Source organism: Mercenaria mercenaria, chromosome 13, assembly GCF_021730395.1.
Source record: "Mercenaria mercenaria strain notata chromosome 13, MADL_Memer_1, whole genome shotgun sequence".
NCBI lineage: Eukaryota > Metazoa > Mollusca > Bivalvia > Venerida > Veneridae > Mercenaria > Mercenaria mercenaria.
Window position 1 is genome coordinate 25564421 of NC_069373.1, and position 24397 is coordinate 25588817.

The following is a 24397-nucleotide window of genomic DNA, read 5'->3' on the forward strand; positions in this document are numbered from 1 at the left end:
AGATATTGAATGAACAACAAGAGGCCCATGAAGGCCCTGTATCGCTCACCTGACCTATTGACCTAAAGATCATCAAGATAGTTTCATTAAGATATGGTCGTAAATGTGGCTCCTAAAGTGTTAACTAACTTTTCCTTTGATTTGACCTGGTGACCTAGTTTTTGACCCCATATGACCCAGATTCAAACTTGACCTAAAGATCATCAAGATTAACATTCTGACTAAGTTTCATGAAGATACAGACATAAATGTGGCCTCTAGTGTAAACAAGTGAATGAAGTATTGCCATGCAATACAAAGTCCCCTACTGGAAGGCACCTAATTTTTTCTACTGCAGTATAACATAATGAACTGATATCTGTCAATGATGTATAAACAATATTGTACTACATATACAATATGTTATAACATTATAACAACACACTTGGATTAAAATGTGCATATATAAAAACCCACAGTTGTTTTCATATTGAATTTTTTTGGCTGATTATAAAAATGGTATCATGTAAGTTATTTATAGTAACAACAAAGGGAAATTAATCTTTAAAAAAAAAAAAAAAAAAAAAATAATAATAATATAAGTCCACAAGAAACTCTTTACCAGGTAGAGATAGGTCAAAATACACCTAAAAATTGGATGTAACATGCATGCTGTACCACAGAAAAGTGGTCTCGATTTTTCTCTACTGCCAGTAATAAAAAAGTTACAATAAAATCTATTCATAGTAACAACAAAGGGATATAATTCTAAAAACAAGGGTGCCTCATGGTGGTGAACATTTGGTCCAAGTTACATCAAAATCCCTCCATGCATGAAGAAGAAATGTTCCATACAAAGTCATTCTTGAATTTGACCTTTGACTTCTAAATATGACCTTGACCTTAGACCTAGGGACCTGGTTCTTGCGCATGACATGTTGTCTCATCCAGGGGAATATTTGTGCCAAATGATATCTAAATCCTGCTTTGTAAGACAAAGTTATAGACCGGACATGAAAAAAATCCTCTTGACCTTTGATCTCAAAGTGTGACCTTGACCTTTAAGCTAGGGTACTGGGTGTTGCGCATGACATGTCGTCTCATCATGGGAAACATTTGTGCCAAGTAATATTAAAATCCCTTCATGGATGGCAGAGTTATGGACGGGACAGGAAAAAAACTCTGTTGACCTTTGACCCCCAATTGTGACCTTGACCTTTGAGCTAGGGGTCCGGGATTTGCGCATGACACGTCGTCTCATCATGGGGAACACTTGTGCTAAGTAATATTAAAATCCCTTAATGAATGTTAGAGTTATGGACCGGACACGAAACAGACCCTGTTCATGCTATGTTAACATTTGACTGCTAAGTGTGACCTTGACCTTTGAGCTAGGGGTCTGAAAGTTGTGCATGACATATCGTCTTATTATGAGGTACATTTGTGCCAAGTAATATTAAAATCCCTTCATAGATGGGAGAGTTATGGACCAGACAGGATAAAAACCTTGTTGACCTTTGACCTCCAATTGTGACCTTGACCTTTAAGCTAGGGGTCCAGGTTTTGCGCATGACACGTCGTCTCCTCATGGGGAACATTTGTGCCAAGTAATATTAAAATCTCTTCATGGATGGGAGAGTTATGGACCGGACAGGAAAAAAGCCCTGTTGACCTTTGACCTCCAATTGTGACCTTGACCTTTGAGCTAGGGGTCCGGGATTTGCGCACGACACATCATCTCATCATGGGGAACATTTGTGCCTAGTAATACTAAAATCCCTTCAAGGATGGGAGAGTTGTGGACCGGACAGGAAAAAAGCCCTGTTGACCTTTGACCTCCTATTGTGGCCTTGACCTTTGAGCTAGGGGTCTGGGTTTTGCGCATGACACGTCGTCTCATCATGGGGAACATTTGTGCCAAGTAATATTAAAATCCCTTCATGGATGACAGAGTTATGGACCAGACACGAAATTGCGGACGGACGGAATGACGGAATGACAGAATGACGGAATGACGGAATGACGGAAAGACGGAATGACGGAAAAGAGCATTCCTATAGTCCCCAAAACTGGTTTTCAACCAGTAGGGGACTAACAAGCTTTTCCTTTGATTTGACCTGGTGACCTAGTTTTTGACCCCACATGACCCAGATTCGAAAAAGACCTGAAGATCATCAAGATTAACATTCTGACTAAGTTTCATGAAGATGCAGTCATAAATGTGGCCTCTAGAGTGTTAACAAGCTTTTCCTTTGATCTGACCCAGTAACCTAGTTTTTGACCCCACCTGACCCAGATTTAAACACGACCTATAGATCATCAAGATTAACATTCTATCTAAGTTTCATTAAGGTATGGTTAAAAATGTGGCCTCTAGAGTGTTAACTAACTTTTCCTTTGATTTGACCTGGTGAGCTAGTTTTTACTCTGATTCGAACTTGACCTAAAGATCATCAAGATTAACATTCTGACTAAGTTTCATGAAGATACAGTCATAAATGTGGCCTCTAGAGTGTTAACAAGCTTTTCCTTTGATTTGACCTGGTGTCCTAGTTTTTGACCCCACCTGACCCAGATTTGAACATGACCTATAGATCATCAAGATTAACATTCTGACCAAATTTCATTAAGACATGGTCATAAATGTGGCCTCTAGAGTGTTAACTAGCTTTTCCTTTGATTTGACCCGGTGACCTAGTTTTTGACCCTACATGACCCAGATTCAAACTGGACTTTGAGATTATCATTAGTAACATTCTGACCAAGTTTCATGAAGATACAGTCATAAATGTGGCCTCTACAGTGTTAACAAGCTTTTCCTTTGATTTGACCCGGTGACCTAGTTTCTGAAGATACAGTCATAAATGTGGCCTCTACAGTGTTAACAAGCTTTTCCTTTGATTTGACCCGGTGACCTAGTTTCTGACCCCAGATGACCTAATATCGAACTCATCCAAGATTTTATTAAGGGTAACATTCTGACCAAGTTTCATTAAGATTAGGCCAAAATTGTGACCTCTGTTGACGACGGACGGATGACTGACAACGGACATAGGGCGATCACAAAGTTCACCTTGCTCAGGTGAGCTAAAAAAGGGTCAGCGCTCCCATAAACCAGAAAATAAAACAAGAGGGTCATGATGACCCTGAATCGCTCACCTGAGTATACTGAACCACATGTTTCAAATGGCAAACTGATGCTAAAATATTTGAAAGTAGATCAGTAGGTCATATTTATGGTCACTGAAAGACAGTTTAAAGATTGGTGTGACCCAGTTTCGAACTTGACCTAGATATCATCAAGATGAATGTTCAGACCAACTTTCATACAGATCCCATGAAAAATATCGCCTCTAGAGAGGTCACAAGGTTTTTCTTTTATTTGACCTACTGACCTAGTTTTTGAAGGCACGTCAACCAGTTTCGAACTTGAACTAGATATCATCAAAGTGAACATTCTAACCAATTTTCATGAAGATCCATTGAAAAGTATGGACTCTAGAGAGGTCACAAGGTTTTTCTATTGTTAGACCTACTGACCTTGTTTTTGACAACACATGACCCAGTTTCGAACTTGACCTAAATATCATCAATGTGAACATTATGACCAATTTTCATGAAGGTCCATTGAAAAATATGACCTCTAGGGAGGTCACAAGGTTTTTCTATTTTTAGACCTACTGATCTAGTTTTTCACCGCAGTTGATCCAGTTTCGAACTTGACCTAGATATCATCAAGATAAAGATTCAGACTAACTTTCATAAAGATTCCATGAAAAATGTGACCTCTAGAGTGGTCACAAGCAAAAGTTTACAGACACACGGACGGAAGCACAGACGACGGACGCCACGTAATCAAAAAAGCTCACCTTGTAACTTTGTGACAGGTGAGCTAAAAATGCTGGCCCTATGTGCCTTTAAGTAATAGCCATATTATGTACTTGCACGCAAAATTTTAACCAGGATTTTCTAAGTCCAAAAGGGGGCATAATTTGGCTAAAATGCAAGTCAGTTATGGGACTTGGTGCTATCACCTAGTGTTATAACCCTGAAGACACATGTGAAGTTTCAATTTAATATCTGCATTAGTTTTTGAGATAGTAACTTCATGTAGAACTTTAACCAAGATTTTCTAAGTCCAGAAGGGGGCATAATTTGCCCAAAATACATGTCAGAGTTATGGGACTTGACCCAGTGAGGTTGGTAATTGACCTAGAAACAGACAAAAATAAGTTTCAAAGCTATATGCCTTTAAATGATAGCCTTTTGGACTTGCATGCAAAACTTTAATCAAGGTGCGACGCTGACGCCAGGGTGAGTAGAATAGCTAGAGTCAAGCTAAAAATTCTGTGTGGTTAACCTTTGAAAGATGAATTATGTTCAACAAACAGAGCAAAAACGCAGAGAGACAACAAAACTTTTCATAAGTTCTCTTCAACCATTCAAACTGTGAGTATCTAGTTGTATTGCAGTAAAATGGATAAAATCTGTTAAGTAAAGCTGGAATCAACATGTCAGTATTCACTGCTCACACAGGGCATCTACAAGTGCGCTTACTAACAGAGTGCCAATTGATACTATCCTAAGAACTGCTGGTTGGAAAAGAGATTGCATTTTCAGAAAGTTTTATAAATAGGACATAACAAACAATAGTGACTTTCAGTAATGGGATCCTAAAGCTAAATCAGGAAAAGGGTTGATGAATTATTGTGCGATAAAACAGTTGTGTGAGGACATGATAACTAAATTCATGATGTACATAATAATTGCATAATAGTTCCACTAGTCAGATATTTATAACAATTTGCTAGTCAAAATTTTTGATAAATTCTAGTCGTATAATTTTCATAATAGTTCACGAGTTGTTATAGTTTATAGTTGTGAACCTTATTTTCTTACATGTATACAACTGTTACACATGCTTCGATTTTTACAAACACACATATATATTCTGTTTACAACACTTGCATAATGTGTGATATGTTTATGTTTGTCAATAGTGTAAATAACGTTTTATTTCATATAAAAATTGGTCATTCCTTCACCCAGTTACAATTTCAAGACAAGAGGGACACGATGGCCCTATATTGCTCACCTGAGTTAAGTTGCTTCTTGAACAAATTTCTTTGCTAAAGCTTATAAAACAAGAAATTAGGTCAGTAGGTCAAATTCATGGTCAATGAAAGTCAGTTTTAAGATTGGTGTGCAAAACTGTACATGTCATCCAAATTTCAAGACTGTACCTTAAAAAACAAGAAAGTAGGTCAGTAGGTCAAGGTCACAGTCGTGTGACCCCTCATCACTTGGGGTCATCTGGTAAATATAATTAAACAGTCTAGGGAATATGATCTAATAAATTTTGAAGTATTTTTCCTACATAACACATATATCAAGTGACCCCTGGGGCGGGGCCTCTTGTTAGAGATCAACTAGGCAATGATACATAAAAAATATCAAAGGCAATGCCGTAGGCCTTGAACTTTCTGACAAGAAGATTTTTAAAGTTTTTCCTATATAAGTCTATGTAAAACTTGGGACCCCCAGGGCAGGGCCTCTTGCACCCCAGGGGCATAATTTGAACAATTTTTGTAGTAGACCACAAGGCAATGCAACATACCAAATATCAAAAGCACAGGCCTTGCAGTTTCAGGCAAGAGTATTTTTAAGGTTTTTTCCGATATAAGTCTATGTAAAACTTGGGAACCCGTGGGTGGGGCCTCTTTTCAAATCGGGGGTATAATTTGAATAATCTTGGTAGAGTACCACTAGGCAATGCAACATACCAAATATCAAAAGCCTATGCCTTGCAATTTCAGACAAGAAGATTTTTAATGTTTTTTCCTATATATGTCTATGTAAAACTAGGGACCCCCATGGAAGGGCCTCTTTTCACCACAGGGCAATGCTACATACAAAATATCAAAAGCCTAGAGCTTGTGGTTTCAGACAAGAAGATTTTTAAAGTTTTGTTCCCATACAAGTCTATATAAACCATGTGACCCCCCCCCTGGGCGGGGCCATATTTCATCCTAGGGGGATCATTTGAACAATCTTGGTAGAGGCCCACTATATATATGCTACATACCAAATATCAAAGCCCTAGGCCCTTTTGTTTTTGACAAGAAGATTTTCAGTTTGTCCCTATGTAAGTCTATAGAAACAATGTGACCCCCCAGGGCGGGGCCATATTATATCCTAGGGGGATAATTTGAAAATCTTGGTAGAGGCCTACTAGATGATGCTACATACTAAATATCAATGCCCTATGGTTTGGGACAAGAAGATTTTCAAAGTTTTTCCCTATATTAGTCTATATAAACCATGTGACCCCCGGGATGGGGCCATATTTGACTCCAGGGGGATAATTGGAACAATCTTGGTAGAGGCCTACTAGATGATGCTACATACCAAATATCAAGGCCCTAGGCCTTGTGGTTTTGGACAAAAAGACTTTTAAAGTTTTTCTTTGAACAAATTTTAAAGAAGACCATCCAAGGATCATCCCTGTGAAGTTTCATCAAAATTGGTTTGGTGGTTTAGGAGATGTTGTTTAAAGGAAACTGTGGACGGACAGACGCCTGACGGACGCCGGACGGTGAGCGATCACAATAGCTCACTCTGAGCCTTTGGCTCAGGTGAGCTAATAAAGACAGAATCACCATGAGCATGGACTCTAAAAACTCCAGTGATTCTGATAGGTAGATTAGGATAACAAATTGACAAATTAAAGGAAACTTACCGCAAGTATCAGAGACCCACCCTATTCACCCACCCTATTATGACCTGGGATTCTTCCATGCTTCATGGTGATACCTCTCTCAAGTCTGAATTTGCGTGTCACGTGACCACGTTCACTCCTGTGATTCTTTGTAGATTAAGACTAACAAAATTAACGTCAAACATCAACTTATGGTAAGTTTCGTTTAATTTGTCAATTAAACAGTATATTCATACTTCAGTGCCCTCTTCAATCCATCTGTCACAGCCTCTTTTCTTGCCTTCTCTAGGGACAATGCTTTTGATTTCATTCCTTCACTAACACCATAGCCAATATCCTCATGGTATATTCCATCCTTAAAAAATCCAAAAACATTTGTTATCGCAATTTGTTTGTATTGTTTAAAGTCACACCAAATAAACACTACTGCTTTGATGGAGGAAGACCCCAGATGAAAAGTTGCTGGAGCACATAGAGAAATGCATTTTTGAGAATGTTCAAGAGATAAAAAAAATCTTGTATTTTTTTTTTTAGTTTTTAGTCATATATCTTACATATATTACAAATGATAATATATAATTATACTCAGCTAGCTAGCAACTAGCAGATTAATTAATTCCCAGCCACAATATCAGTATGGTTAAAGTATTATAAGAACTCTTCTGGAGTACCAAGTGAGCATTACTGAAGTGCAGGCTTCAAATGTATTTCAGCTCTATGGCAATAACTAGTGTTAGCAAATTTATAGGAAGAAGTACCATTTAAGTTTCGTCTAAACAAGAGCTCGTACTTGATACATTAAGTAATTGCACAAGAAATAGAAATTATTTGCTCACTGTAAACAAAAGTTCTACTGTTCTGGTTCAATGTGACCTTGACTTTTGACCTATTAACCTCCAATTCAACAGGGGCCATCTGCTGGTCATAATCAACCTCCCTATTAAGTTTTGTGATCAAGACCCAAGCGTTCTCAAGTTATCGTCCGGAAAGTGTTTAACTGTTCCAGGTCAATGTGACCTTGACCTTTGGCCTACTGACCTGAAAATCTATAGGGGTCATCTACTGGTCATGACAAACCTCTCTATCAAGTTTCATGATCCTAGGCCCAAGCGTTTTCAAGTTATCGTCCAGAAATTGTTTAACTGTTCCGGGTCACTGTAACCTTGACCTTTTACCTACTAACCTCAAAATCAATAGGGGTCATTTGCTGGTCATGATTAACCTGTCCATGAACTTTCATGATCTTAGGCCCAATAATTCTTCAGTTAACGTCCGGAAACCGTTTAACTGTTCCTGGCCAATGTGACCTTGAACTTTGACTTAATGACCTCAAATTCAATAAGGGTCATCTGCTGGTCATGACCAACCTCCCTATCACAAATAAACAACATAAAGGCAAACTAAATTAACCTACTTGAAACCTGGAAGACTGGATGTGGTAATCAGACTCAGATGGAGGTATAATTACAGTGGCCACATCACTTTGTATTTTTTACCGATAATCGGATTACATCGCATTGTAGGAAAGGAAATGTGTATTAGTTTTTTTTTTTAAATGGCTGCATGTTTTTCTGCATCATTTAGTAATTTTTGAAGCAAAAATGAAAATAAACAAGAGCTGATAGTGGACAGCGCGCTCGACTATTCTCAGTGCTTGATAGTATAATATAAGCAATGAGTAAAACTTTAACATTACAATAAGCATATTCTAAGTCAAAAAGGGGCCATAATTCAGTCAAAATGCTTGATAGAGTTGCCTCCTCCTTTTTGCAGACTGGGGTCATGATGGTAAACAAGTATGCCAAATATGAAAGCAATATCTCAATGGACTTTGCAAATATTTGGGGTGGTACGCAACTTTAACATTTATTCTAAGTCGAAAAGGGGCCATAGTTCAGTCAAAATGCTTGATAGAGTTGCCTCCTCCTTTTTGCAGTCTGGGGTCATGATGGTAAACAAGTATACAAAATATGAAAGCAATATATCAGTTGACTACCTGCGTTTGATGCAAGCTTTTCTGAAATTGGCAGTAAACTATGCCTCAAAAGTACTGCGTTCAGGGCAGTAGCTTTGAATCTTCACACGTAGCACAACTGAAGTCCCACAATCAGAATCTATACCCGAAAGTACAAAAAGGGCCATAATTCTGACAAAATGCAGGTTAGAGTTATGGTTCTTGACCTAAATTGTCCCCTAATGATGATAAATAAGTGTGCAAAGTTTAAAAGCTGTATCTTTTATAGTTTTTGAAAAAAGGTGGACCTAAACAAAAATTTTAACCAATGTCAGCAATGGCGATCTAGTGACGACAATACCTCGTAGATTTTTTTCAAAAATCAGACGAGCTAAAAATGTAAACAAATTAGCCTGGAGTGAAAATAATAGAAGAGAAGTTCCCAACATAGTCGTATACTGTGAAATCATTATTATTCGTGGGAGATTAATTTTCATGGATTTTGTGGTTCAGCTCAACAAAGGTTGCCGAAAAACTTTAACCAAGAAAACTCACGGTGACGCCGGGGCGAGTAGAATAGCACCCCTATTCTCCAAATAGTGGAGCTAAAAACAAAGGTTACTGCAAAACTTTAACCAAGAAAGCTCATGCCGAAGCCAGGGCCAGCCGAATAGCACTCCTATTCTCCGAACAGTGGCGCTAAACAAGAGCTGTCACAAGTTTGAATCAAATCCATTCAGTAATAACAGAGATAGAGTTGGAAGTGCATCAAAACTTTAACCTGAAATTCTAAGTAAAAAGGGGGAATAATTCATGAAAAAATTGTGCCAGAGTTATGCACTTTGTGTAATATGATGTGGGTGATGATGTTGAAAAAACAGTTTGAATCAAATCCATTCAGTAATAACAGAGATAGAGTGAAAGTGCATCAAAACTTTAACCTGAAATTGTAAGTCAAAAGGGTGAGTAATTCATGAAAAAGGACCATGTATGATAAGGGGTGTTTTGGGCCCCCAATTCAATTTTGTTTTTAAATGCATCATTAGACTATAAAATATGTCTATTTTCTTTATTTAGTTGCCAAATATCTAAATAAAGTCAGTATTTTTTGAAAAATACTGATTTATATATACATGCGTCCAAGTGTGTGAATATTTGCTTTATAAGGGGGTATGCTTTAAAAAAGTGTCATATTGAAGTTATTACTTAACTTAAATTAGAAATTTACTTGATCATTCATTGCTAATATAGTGTGAAATTTATTCTGACATTTAATATCCATTATAATACTTGGATAAGAAAGGAAATATAAAGGGAGATAACTCTTCTTCACTCAAAACAACTGGAAATTAAGGTAAAAATTAACTAAAATGCACATTTTTCAAATTTCCACCATAAAGACACATCATGAAATGTTAATTGTTTTATACCTATTTAATCTTATTTTGTAAGTTTAGAAATTGTCATGGTTACAAATCTAATGACTTGTTACCATCGTTACAGATTGATTTCATACGCATTTTTTAACAAGGCATCCATTATTTCTCCTCAATTACTCAAGTTTGGTTTGAGATGTTAAAAAAAAGAAAGTCTATAGGTTAACTATAGTAAAACAAATGTGTTGGTGTCATATGGAGTCTGTGGTGTTAAAATAAAAACAAGAGGACTATAAAGATCCCAGATTGCTCACCTGAATTACACTGCTTGCTTGAACAATATTGGTAGATGGCCATGCAAGGAAAATATTTGTCAAATTATTTTGAAATAGGGCATGTCTGTTCTGAGAAGATGGTTATAAAAGTTTCCACTAAATAAATATGGACAGGTATGGTGTAGAGGATAACATATGATAGAGACAATATAAATTTTTTAAAAAACTTGACGGGGTGGTTTTTAGCTCTACTTTTCGAAGAAAAAATAGAGCTATTGCACTCTCCCCGGCGTCGGCGTCACCGTTGGTTAATTTTTTTGATTAAGACAAATATCTCTGTTACTATCAAAGCTTTTGAGTTGAAACTTTAAATACTTATTTACAATTAAAGTCTAAACCAGGAGAAACAATCCCAATTACTCTGATCTGATTTGAATTTTGACAGAATTATGCCCCTTCTTTACTTACAAGTTTTGGTTCAAGTTTTTGATAAAGTCAACTATCTCTATTACTATTAAAGCTTTTGACTTGAAACTTGAAACTGTTGACAGACGGACCACTGAAAACGGATGACAGACAATGAGCGATCACAAAAGTTCACCAAAAGCCTTTGGCTAAGGTGAGCTAAGAAAGAGCCAAAATTCATGAAATACTGGTGCAAAAGTGATGTACCTTGTGTCATATGATGTGGGTGATGATGTGAAACAACTACTTTAAGTTTGAATCAAATCTATTTGATAATAAGTGCAATAGAGTGAAATGCACCAAACATTAACCCGAGTGTCTAAGTAAAAAAGGCAGATAATCCATGAAATCCTGGTGCAAGAGTTATGGTTCTAGTATCTTAGAAGTGAGTGATGTTATGGAACAACTATTTTAAGTTTGAATCAAAACCTCTTTGTAATAACAGAGATATAGTGAAAATGCATCGAAATGAACCTTAAATTCTAAGTAAAAGGGAAACATAATTCATGAAGTATTGCTGCTAGAATTATGAACCTTGAGCCATATCATGTGGGTGATGATGTGGAACAAGTTTGAATCAAATCCATTTAGAAACAAGGCAGTCTGAAAGACAGCTAAATCCCCTACCACTGCTATGGATAGTGAAAGGGTAAACCTTTGACCTTAAGCAGTGACCTTGACCTTGAACTGACATGCCTGACTCATGAATTCTGCACAACGTCTTGATGAGGTGATCATTTGACCCAAGTTTGATGAAAATCCTTCAAGGGGTTTAGGAGATACAGAGTGGACAGGCTCAAACCTTTGACCCTCAGTTGTGACCTTGACCTTGAGTCGGCATGGCTGACTCAAAGTTCTGCACATCGTCTTGATGAGGTGATCATTTGACCCAAGTTTTATAGAATTCCTTCAAGGGTTTTAGGAGATATAGAGCGGACACAAAATGGAAGGCTCAAACCTTTGACCTTGAGTTGACAAGGCAGACTCGTGAGTTCTGCACATCGTCTTGATGAGATGATCATTTGACCCGAGTTTCATGAAAATCCTTCAAGGGGTTTAGGAGATATGGAGCGAACATAAAGGTGTTAAGGAAGGACAGATGGAGACCATTCCTATAACACCCCCACCACTTGTGGCCGGGGATTAATAAGTGAGACAGAATGAAAGTGCATCAAAACTTCAAACTGAAATTCTAAGTAAAAGGGGAGATAATTCATGAAATATTGGTGATGGAGTTACGATCCTTGTGTCATATGATGTGGGTAAAGATGACGAATAACTATTTTAAGTTTGAAACAAAGTCTTCGAGTAATTACTGAGATAAAGAGAAAGTTCATCAAAACTTTAACCAAGGTGACGCAGAAAGACGCCGAGGCCAAGTAGGACAGCACTCCATACTTCGTATATCTGAGCTAACAAACTTAAATGTTTCTGTGTAACATTGACCTTTGAATCACTGCATCAAATCTTGCATGCAACAAGTTGGCTGAATAATACTGATAATAGAGTATCAATCCAGAAAGAAAAGAATTATGTACAGTCCTCAATGAATTGCACTCTTTGGACCTTCAAATGTCACCATGTTTTTGGAAAAGAGTAGTTGAAATCGTGCAAGCAGTCCATCACCTTGTTAAAAGTTTTCTTTGCAAGAATAACTGAAAATGATGCTATATTTTATTTCAAATATAATTTCTGGACAAGGATCTGACAGACTGGACCAGCCGACAGATGGAATAGCAGAATCCTGTATGTATACAGAAAACTCACTTTCAAACGTAAGGGGTCTAATAACAACACATTTAACTAATACCAGTAAAATATCAGTCCTGTAATTATTTCAAAATAGCTTATAATGATGAGTACTTGACACACTGTAAAGAGTTATTAGATAATATATTCTATCAATGATAAGTAATGTAACAAAACTGACAAAGTTTGATAAAACAACTAATATATTATACAACAGATGCTAGTTTGTTTATTCTGTTGAGTTCAACATTATTTTAGTTAGGTATGAAAGTCTGTATTTACACATCCTATTTATATTTTAGAGCATTGTCAATAACTTGTGTGATGAATTAAAAACAAATCACTCCTTGACATACTAAATCAAATCCTTGAAATTAAAATCCTATTTTCCGCAGTTTTCACACACTGTTGACACAAAAACATTCAATTCTAAATCCTGAATCAACTTTGTTTGCTTTCTTTCCTGATGTAGTTTACTTGGGTATGTCTTTGAGGACTAGTTATAAGAAATAAGATAAAGCAAGTTCTTTCTTTGTGGTATGAGTTCCATCATGGAAATAAGCCATTCTCATAGTCTCAAACAATGTGTAGTTTCAGTAGTCTGAAAGTGTTTGTCTCCATGTGTTATCCATTTCTGTAACACCAATTCATTCCTGAAATAAAGAGTGAAAAGATAAACTGAAGTGTACATTATCATTTAAATAGTTGTTTAATTAAAACAGTTAATTGCAGAAGAAAAAAATATCCAAGAAAAAGTTGTATTTTTTTACTCTGCACCACTTTACACTGGTTCCATTGAAGTGTATAATTATATATATCATTCAGTAGTAGCAAAAATAATATCCAGAAAAGTGTCATTGACCCTAAAGTGCTCACCTGTGTTCAAAGCTTCAAGTGTGTTTGTGTAATGGTACCAGTACAGATTTGGGCTTCTTCTATGTTAGCCTATATTGTACAATTTATTTGACCTGTCAAAACATGTTCCGGGCTTTCATTATATTCTGTTCATGCCTTAACATGGGTATGGCCTTTTTGGCCTTAAGGCAATAATCTGGAGAATTATGGTAGACAGTCAAACCCTTATATCACATGCCGAATATCAAAGCTGTAGAGATAAAGAATTCAAAATCAGACTGGCAGTTTTTGTGATGAAAATTTTTGAAGTATTTTTTTTTTCTTTTTGGCTGCAATGGAAACCAGAACTCTGCATGGATAACTTAGATTTGAAGTACAATAAGCCCCCTTAACTAGAGGCCCACAGGAAACATGTCGGGCCCACCCTTTGACCTCTGTGACCTTGACCTTTGAGATAGGAACCTTGGGTTTGCAAAATTTTAATGCGCTCTGTCTTATTGAGATCAACATTCATGCCAAATATAAACATGATTACTTCATGCATGTCAAATTTATGGCTGAAAGATTCAAATCTAGACAGACGGACGGACACACATACACAGCACAGCCATTTGTGCTTGACAAAAATATATGTAAAGTAATATAAAATATTGTCATAAAAATCTTACTGTTTAATGAAGGTTGTAATGCTGACTGCAGTATCTTTATTTGCTCAACGTCATTATACAATGTAGCATACAGGTTGCTGAAAACAAAAAGTTAATATGCATGTTTTTTTCTGAGAAATGAATATACAGCTCAGTAAACTGCTTTTAAATTTCAAGGTATTTAAGTAACTTTTCAATTTTTACCTTTTTTATGTAACAGGTTATTAAATAAATTTGCTCCCTTCAGCTGAAATCTGTTAGAATAACTACAAGGTGCTTTTGTCACAAAAACATATGTCTCCCCCCTATGTATACCTTAAGCTCTGTCAGCCATTTTATGCAGCGGGGCGGAACGTGTTCGCCATATGCAAAACTAGGCTTGGTTTTGATCACTGATTCACTCCTGTGAAGTTTCTTCGAAATCCAGCCAGCAGTTTGACCTAAGAAAGCCGACCAAGCTTAATCAGGATAGACGGACGGAAAGACAGATGGCAAAGGCAGAAACAGTATATCTCCGCCATGTGACACAATCATTTTTAATGTAAGCTTCATTAACTTGTAAATGAAAAAAGAGCTATATGATCAAATGACTATAATGTTAATTAAAGGAATGTTCAATATTTAAGTTTTCAACCGGTTCTTGCGGATTAATCAGAAAGAGAATTTATGATACCCTTTGAAACAAAATTCATAACTCACACAATTCAATGTGAAGATCAATTAAGCAGATCATGAGAAAAAGTTGTTTAGTTTCTTTTCTAGCTTTAGCTCTGGCAGCTCTTGAATGCAATCAAACTTTCTCACAATGTCTGGTCCTCTGAAAAAGAAATATTTATATCATGAATAAATTTAGAAACATAATACTATGCATTCTTTCTGTAACATCCGAGAAGATATTACACTGAACTCTCTCTAGGAAATATGTACCTACACACTGATTTGTGGGAAGCTACATCCCCAACTGCTGGAATGTATTCTACAAGAAATGTGATGGTTTTCATGTATCCGACAATTTTTCATATCGAAACTGAGAGTAGGCATTAAATTTTAAGGTAGCAGACCACTACTGACCAGCATTTCAAATAGGAACTATTCAACTCCCTGTTTTCTTTCTACATTATTTATTTATTGTTGTCAATTAATGACTGTGGAACTTTCTTGAAAAGCATGTGTACCAGGAAGAAGAGACGTTACCTAAAGATACATATAAAATGTCTTAAATGTTTATAGATTATATGTCATGAAGCAATGAAAGATTTTAAGTCGTGATCTTTAACCTGTATAGTATTCTGAAACTGGGTTTTATGGAATATCCAGACAACAAATTCATAAAAATATTTCTAGCAAATGTATACACTCACACAATTTGGTAAGCTGAAGTTTCTGTGGTTCATGAAAAAGTTGTTGAAATACTTTTTTCAGGATTTCATACACAATCTGGCAGCTCCAAAGTAATCAGACTATCTCACAATAACCTGTTCACTAAAAAAGAAATGTATACTTATCTATTAAAGTATTGTGAAAGTGTAACGAAATAATAATATGAGCCACGCCACGAGAAAACCAACATAGAGCATTTGCAACCAGCATGGATCCAGACCGGCCTGCGCATCTGTGCAGTCTGGTCAGGATCCATACTGTTCACTTTCAAAGCCTATTGCAATTAGAGAAACCGTTAGCGAACAGCATGGATCCTGACCAGACTGCACATAAGCTGGTCGCAAAGCCACTATGTGGGTTTTCTCATGGCATGGCTCATATTTTGCCACAGATCATATCTAATGACATTTTATATAAAAAAAAACAAAAACAAATTTGTACTTTTGTGCTCACGTCATAAGCATGCTTAAAGCGGATCTTATCAAAATTCTAATTATTTTCTGTGAATCAAATCTTCAAACACAATTAACTCTTAATCGTTACATTAAAAATGTATCATTCAATCTTATATTGGACAAAATTAGTAAAACAACAACAAAAACATAACTGGGACCCTTTTAAACAATGACAATTACAATTTCATAAGAAGCTCTTTTCCTAACATAAAATATCAATCACATGTAACCAGATGATGAAAAAAAACACTTAAGGATGTGCTAGATACATCTGGTTACCTCACAGCTAGATCTCTGGCTTAGGCATTGGTTACAAGACAGCTAGACATTTCCATATTCTAACATGACATGGTTTACTTAATAATGTCCTGTCGAAAAACTGTACAAGCAATTATGACACAGTCACGTTTGTGTGCTATAAAATGTATACTGTTACAAACATTAAAGTAAGTGTCTAGCCGTCTGGTAATTGGACTTCTAGCCGGGTACCGGACGACTAGAAAATCCTGACCTCAGGGTATTTTCTAGCCTGAATAAGTAATGATTTTATATATATAGTTTCAACTGTTATTTCCTTAAGATATCAATACTTATCAGTGTAAACAAAATACATGTATTGTGTGAAATTCTAACACGATCCGATTTATTTTCCTATTAAACACAGAAGGCAGAAAACAGTGAATTATTATACAACAAATCACTGTTCTGACATCACAATTATTACGTCATGGCATCAAACGGCATAGCAGCGCGCTGGAAAAGAAACCGATTGAAAATGGGCAAATACTTAATGACTGTCGTCAAGGATGTAGGTAAAAATCCTTGGTATCGTGTTAGAATCGAAATAATATATATCTCATTTAGTGATTTGCTCTTGAATAAATCATTGTTTGTCATTATTATATAATAAGATGGGTATTATTATATCACTCGTGATATAATTCCTTCACAACTTTACTCCAAACAATGATTTATTCAACAACAAATCACTGGATGAGATATATTATTTCTTAAACAAACCAAAGTATTTTCATCGACTAGAAGTCGATATTAACGAATGAGAGCGTGTTTGTATACAAATCCGTTGATATTCTAATTTTGTAAATGATAAATCAGCCAAATTCTTTCATAAAATTTTATGAAAGAATTTGGCTGATCTAATAGCCTGGTAACACATCACTGATCGCCAAACGTCCATGTTATTTTGTAAAAAGTGATGTTATTCTAACGGCCTAAACTTTAATTCTTAAAACACAAATTTATAAAATAAATTGATGAATGGAAACCAGTTCATTAATTTTGACTTTTATTTCAAAATAAAATGGGTTAATTATGAATGCTTAACTACTGTTTTTCTAAAAGTTTTGATATACTAAAATATGAAACCTGTAAGTATTTTAAAACTGTTCTATTTTTGAAAATCCAGTGAAAAAGTTGTTAAAATTTAAAAATTCCGATCCCACAAAGCATTATTTTTCCCACCACCAGATGAACAGATTTTAATAATGAGTGATGACACTGCCATCATTGATTTCGGCATTACATGAATAATGCATTGATTTATTCGAGACAATTAAAACTAAATCTTTAGTATGTATGCACACATTATTTTTGTTTAAAGATAAGTATTGATATCTTTAGTAAATGACAGGTATCATTACTTATTCATTAGGAAATCTATTACCGGACTGCTAGAAAATCCCCCGAGTATTTTATAGCTGACCAGACTGCTAGAATGCAGGCTAGGTATCCAGTTACTGGACGGCTAGACACTTCCAACATTAAAACAAGGTCTGAGAAGAATGTGCAACCAATCTTGGCTGGGACTCGAAGATAAACCTTGAATAAACGGACCATTTCAGAAATTCAAATACCCCACCCCACCCCCGGAAGTAGTTCTTTAGAAAAAAGAACCCATCTTCTCGAAAACATATTTTTTTACCCTTCTACAACCCGCTTAACTCAAAATACCCCCACCCACTTCCCCGACAATACCCCTACTGGGTAATTCCAATTTCCAAAGACCCCCAATTTTGATTTATTTGTAAAATGCCCCCTCCCTCTTCTTTAGAACTGCTTCCACATTACACAAACAAAATGCACCCCCCTCTTTCCCTCTAGAAACCTCCCTGTAAATGCTGTAAATTACCCCCCACCCCCACCCCCCTCTTCCACAACACAAAGGGGAATGTTCTGGAATAGCCAATTCTGATTAAATAGCATGCCTTACACAAGTTCCTCTATTGTGTGACCAAGTTAGTACCGTGATATTTAGATCTGGTTCTTATTACGCGTATTTAGTATAATATTTTACAGAATCTAAAAATCTTTGACGAGTTTGACCAAAGTCAAGATTTTCGCCGACTGATCAAGTAATAATAACGTAATTTTTGTATGACACGCTAACCGCATTGAAATAAATCGAGGATTATATGTTAATGATAATGAGAACTTCATAAAATGCTATGCAAATACTATCAAAAGGTCTAATTTACATGTAATTTGACAAAAATCCATTTTTCAAGCAACCGATATCACTTCCGCATTACGTCACAACATGTTTTTATTTACCTTCACGCCAAGCTCTTCAAGGAGATCAAGAGTTTCGTCCCTTTACATGGCTATTTTTAGAGTAGAATTTTCCGACGAAAATACCGTATTTGTTCAAAATTTACTACGAGCGCACTTTAGAACAATTTTCTCTCATGTATCATTCTTCGTGTTTTTGCAATTCTCAAAACATATCCAAAAATTAAAATTGTTCTCCCCTGCGCTCGTATCGTATTTTGGTGATAAAGTGCACGAAAATGTCTAAAAATGTACAAAATCTGTGTTGATGGCATGAAACTAGACCATGTATCATGACTTTTTATGCAAAACTGTTGCATTTTTTCTTTATAAAATGCAAGATTAATCCTTTATCTTTCAAATAATTCATATCGTTGAGATGTAGTTTTAATTTCATTTTCTTCAAAATTTGGGGGCTAAAACAGTGCCTTATCATACATGGTCCTTTGTGCCAGAGTTATGCACCTTGTGTCATATGATGTGGGTGATGATGTTGAACAATTACATACATGAGAACCCTCACCGATTTAGGCAGGAGTCTCCCGATTTGGACTGTAAAACCCAACTATCACGATCATGAAATACAATCTCCCTATTTTTAACATTTTTCATCTACAGGATTTTTTTAACGTGAGATAATCAACTGTAACACCAGTTCAGATCACGCGTGACTGACTGGTTTACATAATTTGCCGATTGTTTCAGACTGGAAATTGGGATATCGGGAAAAATGAACCAGTTTGTGTTCAATCGACCATGGCAAAACATCAACTGTGACATAGCGTGTATTGTAACTTGTGTTTTTAACACATACATGTATTAAGTTGGTCATTAGCAATTATCATGAATGACACGGGTGCTCTTGAAGATCAAAGAATCAATTGATTTGAAAAGTCACCAAGATGGTAAGCAATTATGAGACTGTCAAATTGAGATAACTCAGTTAGTAAATTTATGAAAACTTTCATCTAGGAAATCACAACTTTTTAAAACATCAAGATGAGACAAACAAACCATAATTATCATTAATTTTTTAACATAAAACTTCAGCAATATTTCCATTTCTGTCTCTGTCAGGTGTTTTTTCAAGTATATGACATGTGACTGATGGCAAAATAAACAAGAGGGCCATGATGGCCCTATATCGCTCACCAGAATTGATCTGGTCTACAGCACAGCTACTAAACGCTAGCGCCACCACCAAATTGTGGTGATAAGGAAAAGAGCTATTGACATTTCCGTGGTGCAGCTATCGCCCGTTTCTGCTTGTAAACACATGTATATTTTATTTTATATTTTTATTGATATAACTTTTTTCGAAAATTGGAGAATGTAGTTCTGTGTAACAACACTTTTACTACAGGTTGGCTGTAATTTCATTAAAATATTATGCAAATTGTGGTGCCAGGAGCTTTTCTCCCGGATCTGACAGTGGCATATTTTCATATCGGCCAGTATTCGAACACCATTCCGATGAATAGACACACTGTAAGAACATACCTGCGCATGCAAATGGTGTAGAAATGAATTACACGTATTCACATACACCAAAGAATTACGAAAAACACAGTAAAAAGTTAAAACACGACTATTTTTGGAAGTGGTGGCACTATAACTCTAGTGGTGGTGCTATACAGAAGTGGTGGCGCTATTGTATATGATTAGTGGCTAATATATTCAAATTTAATATATGAAAATGTCTGTCTGCAAGCCACGGAAATTTCTACAATAATCCATGTTATCAACCTATCCCACACTATACCCTAGTCCTCATATCACTTTATAAGTTCATTTTAATTGATATTTTACATTTTTTATTTTCCATGTTATGTCAGGTCTTAACGTTGAACTGAAATAACGTATAGCACAAAATCGCTTCAGATTTGAATTTTGATCTGAAGGTTTTTTAACGACTTTCTGGCAAAAATGACTGAAACTTTCACATTGAGTATGAAGAATAATCATAAATGTGCTTTATGGCAGCAATTAAAAGTTATATTTTACCTTATTTGTTATTAAATAACCGATTAATTAATCCAGTATCCAATCCATTAAAGTTTTAAATAGCGGCACGGTAATAACCGAGGGTGTTCCGGATGTAAACATGATTTGCATATTAGGATCATTTCTTGAACAAAAGTTACCTTTTCTCTTATTCATACAGAGAAACTATAAATGTCAACTACAAGATGCTTTTGCAAAAAAGCGCATGTCTCCCCCAATGCAAAGTGTTATAGGCAAGAAGTCAATAGGGGTCAGGAGCGAAAGTCAAAGAGACACTGATGGTTGGCTGCAGTAGGGATCATCTACTTGGCATGTCCAGTCATCCCGCTAAGTTTCAACACTCTTGGCCTAGTGGTTCTCAAATCACTGTTCAGGCTCCTGTGACCTTGACCTTTGATCAAGTGACCCCAAAATAAATAGGGGTCATCTACTCTGCACGTCCAATCATCCTATTAAGTTTCAACATTATAGGTCAAGTGGTTCTCAAGTTATTTTCCGGAAATGATTTCACATGACTAGGCCCCTGTGACCTTGACCTTTAATAGACTGACCCAAAAATCAATAGGGGTCATATACTCTGCATGTTCAATTATCCTATGAAGTTTCAACATTCTGGATCAAGAGGTTCTCAAGTTACTGATCGGAAATGGTTATCAATGTTCAGGCCCCTGTGACCTTGACCTTTAACCGAGTGACCCCAAAATCGATAGAGGTCATCTACTCTGCACGAGCAATCATCCTATGAAGTTTCAACATTCTGGATAGAGTGGTTCTCAAGTAACTGACTGGAAATTGTTTTCCATGTTCAGGCCGCTGTGACCTTGACCTTTAATAGTGACCAAAAAATTAACTGGGGTCATTTACTCTGCATGTCCAATTATCCTATAAAGTTTTAACATTCTGGGTCAAGAGGTTCTCAAGTTATTGAACCTTTAACCTTTAACAGAGTGATCCCAAAATCGATAGGGGTCTTCCACTCTGCATGACCAATCATCCTATTAAGTTTCAACATTCTGGGTCAAGTTGTTCTCAAGTTACTGACCGGAAATGTTTTTCAATGTTCAGGCCCCTGTGACCTTGACCTTTAACAGAATGACCCAAAATCGATAGGGGTCATCTACTCTGCATGTACAATCATCCTATGAAGTTTCAACATTCTGGGTCAAGTGGTTCTCTAGTTACTGATCAGAAATGGTTTTCAATGTTCAGGCCCCTGTGACCTTGACCTTTGATGGAGTGACCCCAAAATCAATAGGGGTCATCTACTCTTCATGACCAATCATCCTATTAAGTTTCAACATTCTGGGTCAAGTGGTTCTCTAGTGATTGATTGGAAATCGTTTTCAATGTTCAGACCCTGTGACCTTGACCTTGACCTTTGATGGAGTGACCCCAAAATAAATAGGGGTCATCTACTCTTCATGACCAATCATCCTATTAAGTTTCAACATTCTGGGTCGAGTGGTTCTCTAGTTATTGATCGGAAATTGTTTTCAATGTTCAGGCCCCTGTGACCTTGACCTTTGACAGAGTGACCCCAAAAACAATAGGGGTCGTCTACTCCAGCAGCCCTACAACCCTATGAAGTTTGAAAGTTCTAGGTCAAATGGTTCTCCAGTTATTGCTCGGAAATGAAGTGTGACGTACGGACGGACGGGCGGGCGGACGGACAGACGGAAGGTTTCTATTTCCAGAAGAGACATTTAAAATTTATAAGGATAAAAATAGAAAATATACATTTATGATGAAAAAAAATCAAAATTACAATGAATATATTTGGCAGGAAATATTTTTTCGTCTACCGCCAATCAAATTTAATTGGTACTTTCAATTTCGAAACAAGATGGTGGCATGTCAAATATAAACATTCAATATCAAAAAGATGAAGCGTCATTTCGTGGATAATAATGGATTGTAAATCATTTTAACCTTGCAGAATTGAAGCAAAGGTATTTTTGTTCCTATTAGGTACAAAGTTTACCGACTTTATAATGTTTTAGAAATTGAATTTATGCTACACTTCTTTCATACTTAGCGTTTAGACGTCAAAAAAGGCTTGATAGTAAAAATGTAAAATGTCAGAATATTGACTGTTGAACGTCAAATGACAACTTTTTTGCGTCTAATTATTTGGACTACACTATACCCAAATTACGTTACTCAACAAAATACATGTAGTAACCTCTACATGATCGCAAAGTAATCTACATGTATATGGATTCAGATTGTATATCTAAGCTCTATTGATAAATCATATTTAATCGATTGGAATTGAAAATGTACTGTACTCACTTTCAGAAAAACAAGAGCTGTCCGTAAGACAGCCAAGCTCGACTATTCGAAATATTGTCACAGAAGCAGGAAATTATTACCCAAAATGTTAAATATCAAAAGAGTTTTAAGTTCGAAAGGGGACATAATTTGACCAAAATACATATCAGAGTTATGGGACTTGATGTTATCAACTAGTTTTATAACCCCGAAGAAACATGTTAAGTTTCAATTCAATATCTGCATTAGTTTTGGGGATAGTAACTTGCATGTTAAACTTTAACCACAATTTTCTAAGTCCAAAAGGGGGCATAATTTGCTCAAAATACATGTTAAGAGTTATGGAACTTGACCCAGCGAGGTTGGTTATTGACCTTGAAAAAGAATAAATAAGTTTCAAAGCTATATGCCTTTTGGTAATAGCTGTATGTACTTGCACGCAAAACTTTAACCAGGATTTTCTAAGTCCAAAAGGGGGCATAATTTGGCCAAAATACATGTCAGAGTTATGGGACTTGGTGCTATCAACTAGTTTAATAACCCCGAAGACACATGTGAAGTTTCAATTTAATATCTGTAGTAGTTTTGGAGATAGTTACTTGCATGTAAAACTTTAACCAGAATTTTCTAAGTCCAAAAGGGGGTATAATTTGCCCAAAATACGTGTCAGAGTTATGGGACTTGACCCAGTGAGGTAGGTAATTGATCTAGAAAAAGAAAAAATAAGTTTCAAATCTATATGCCTTTTAGTAATAGCTGTATGTACTTGCACGCAAAACTTTAACCAGAATTTTCTAAGTCCAAAAGGGGGCATAATTTGGCCAAAATGAAGGTCAGAGTTATGGGACTTGGTGCTATCAACTAGTTTTATAACCCCGAAGACACATGTGAAGTTTCAATTCAATATCTGCATTAGTTTGGAGATAGTAACTTGCATGTAAAACTTTAACCAGAATTTTCTAAGTCCAAAAGGGGGCATAATTTGCTCAAAATACATGTCAGAGTTATGGGACTTGACCCAGTGAGGTAGGTAATTGATCTAGAAAAAGAAAAAATAAGTTTCAAATCTATATGCCTTTTAGTAATAGCTGTATGTACTTGCACGCAAAACTTTAACCAGAATTTCCTAAGTCCAAAAGGGGGCATAATTTGGCCAAAATGAAGGTCAGAGTTATGGGACTTGGTGCTATCAACTAGTTTTATAACCCCGAAGACACATGTGAAGTTTCAATTCAATATCTGCATTAGTTTTGGAGATAGTAACTTGCATGTAAAACTTTAACCAAAATTTTCTAAGTCCAAAAGGGGGCATAATTTGCTCAAAATACATGTCAGAGTTATGGGACTTGACCCAGAGAGGTTGGTAATTGACCTAGAAAAAGAATAAATAAGTTTCAAAGCTATATGCCTTTAAATGATAGCTGTATGTACTTGCATGCAAAAACTTAACCAAGGTGTGACGCCGACGCCCACGCCGACGCCAGGGTGAGTAGAATAGCTAGACTATTCTTCGAATAGTCGAGCTAAAAAATTGAAAGTAAGGTCTTTTGTTTACAATGACATGCAAACGACGTATAAAAACAACGGGAAGTAACTTTCCGAATCTTAGTTTAAAAAAATAAATTCTACACTATCTTCAAATTATTTCCTGGACACAAATCTTTGTTTGAAATAAATGTATTACTACTATTTTTCTTGACC

General features: G+C 36.1%; 1 protein-coding gene across 9 annotated transcripts in view; it reads right to left on the reverse strand.

Annotated features, from left to right (window-relative positions):
• Positions 1-24397, reverse strand: part of LOC123529306 (DNA repair protein RAD52 homolog) — a 199916-nt gene that overhangs the window by 87303 nt on the left and 88216 nt on the right. For 7 of the 9 annotated variants that reach the window (XM_045309591.2, XM_045309587.2, XM_045309585.2 and 4 more), the window contains one exon: positions 6934-7052. In XM_045309591.2, the coding sequence (XP_045165526.1) occupies positions 6934-7052 (119 nt within the window). Of the gene's footprint in view, positions 1-6933; positions 7053-12580; positions 13170-14039; positions 14117-14717; positions 14836-15379; positions 15501-18348; positions 18447-24397 lie in introns of those variants that run through there. The other 2 variants (XR_008366697.1, XR_008366698.1) reach the window with 2 other exon arrangements.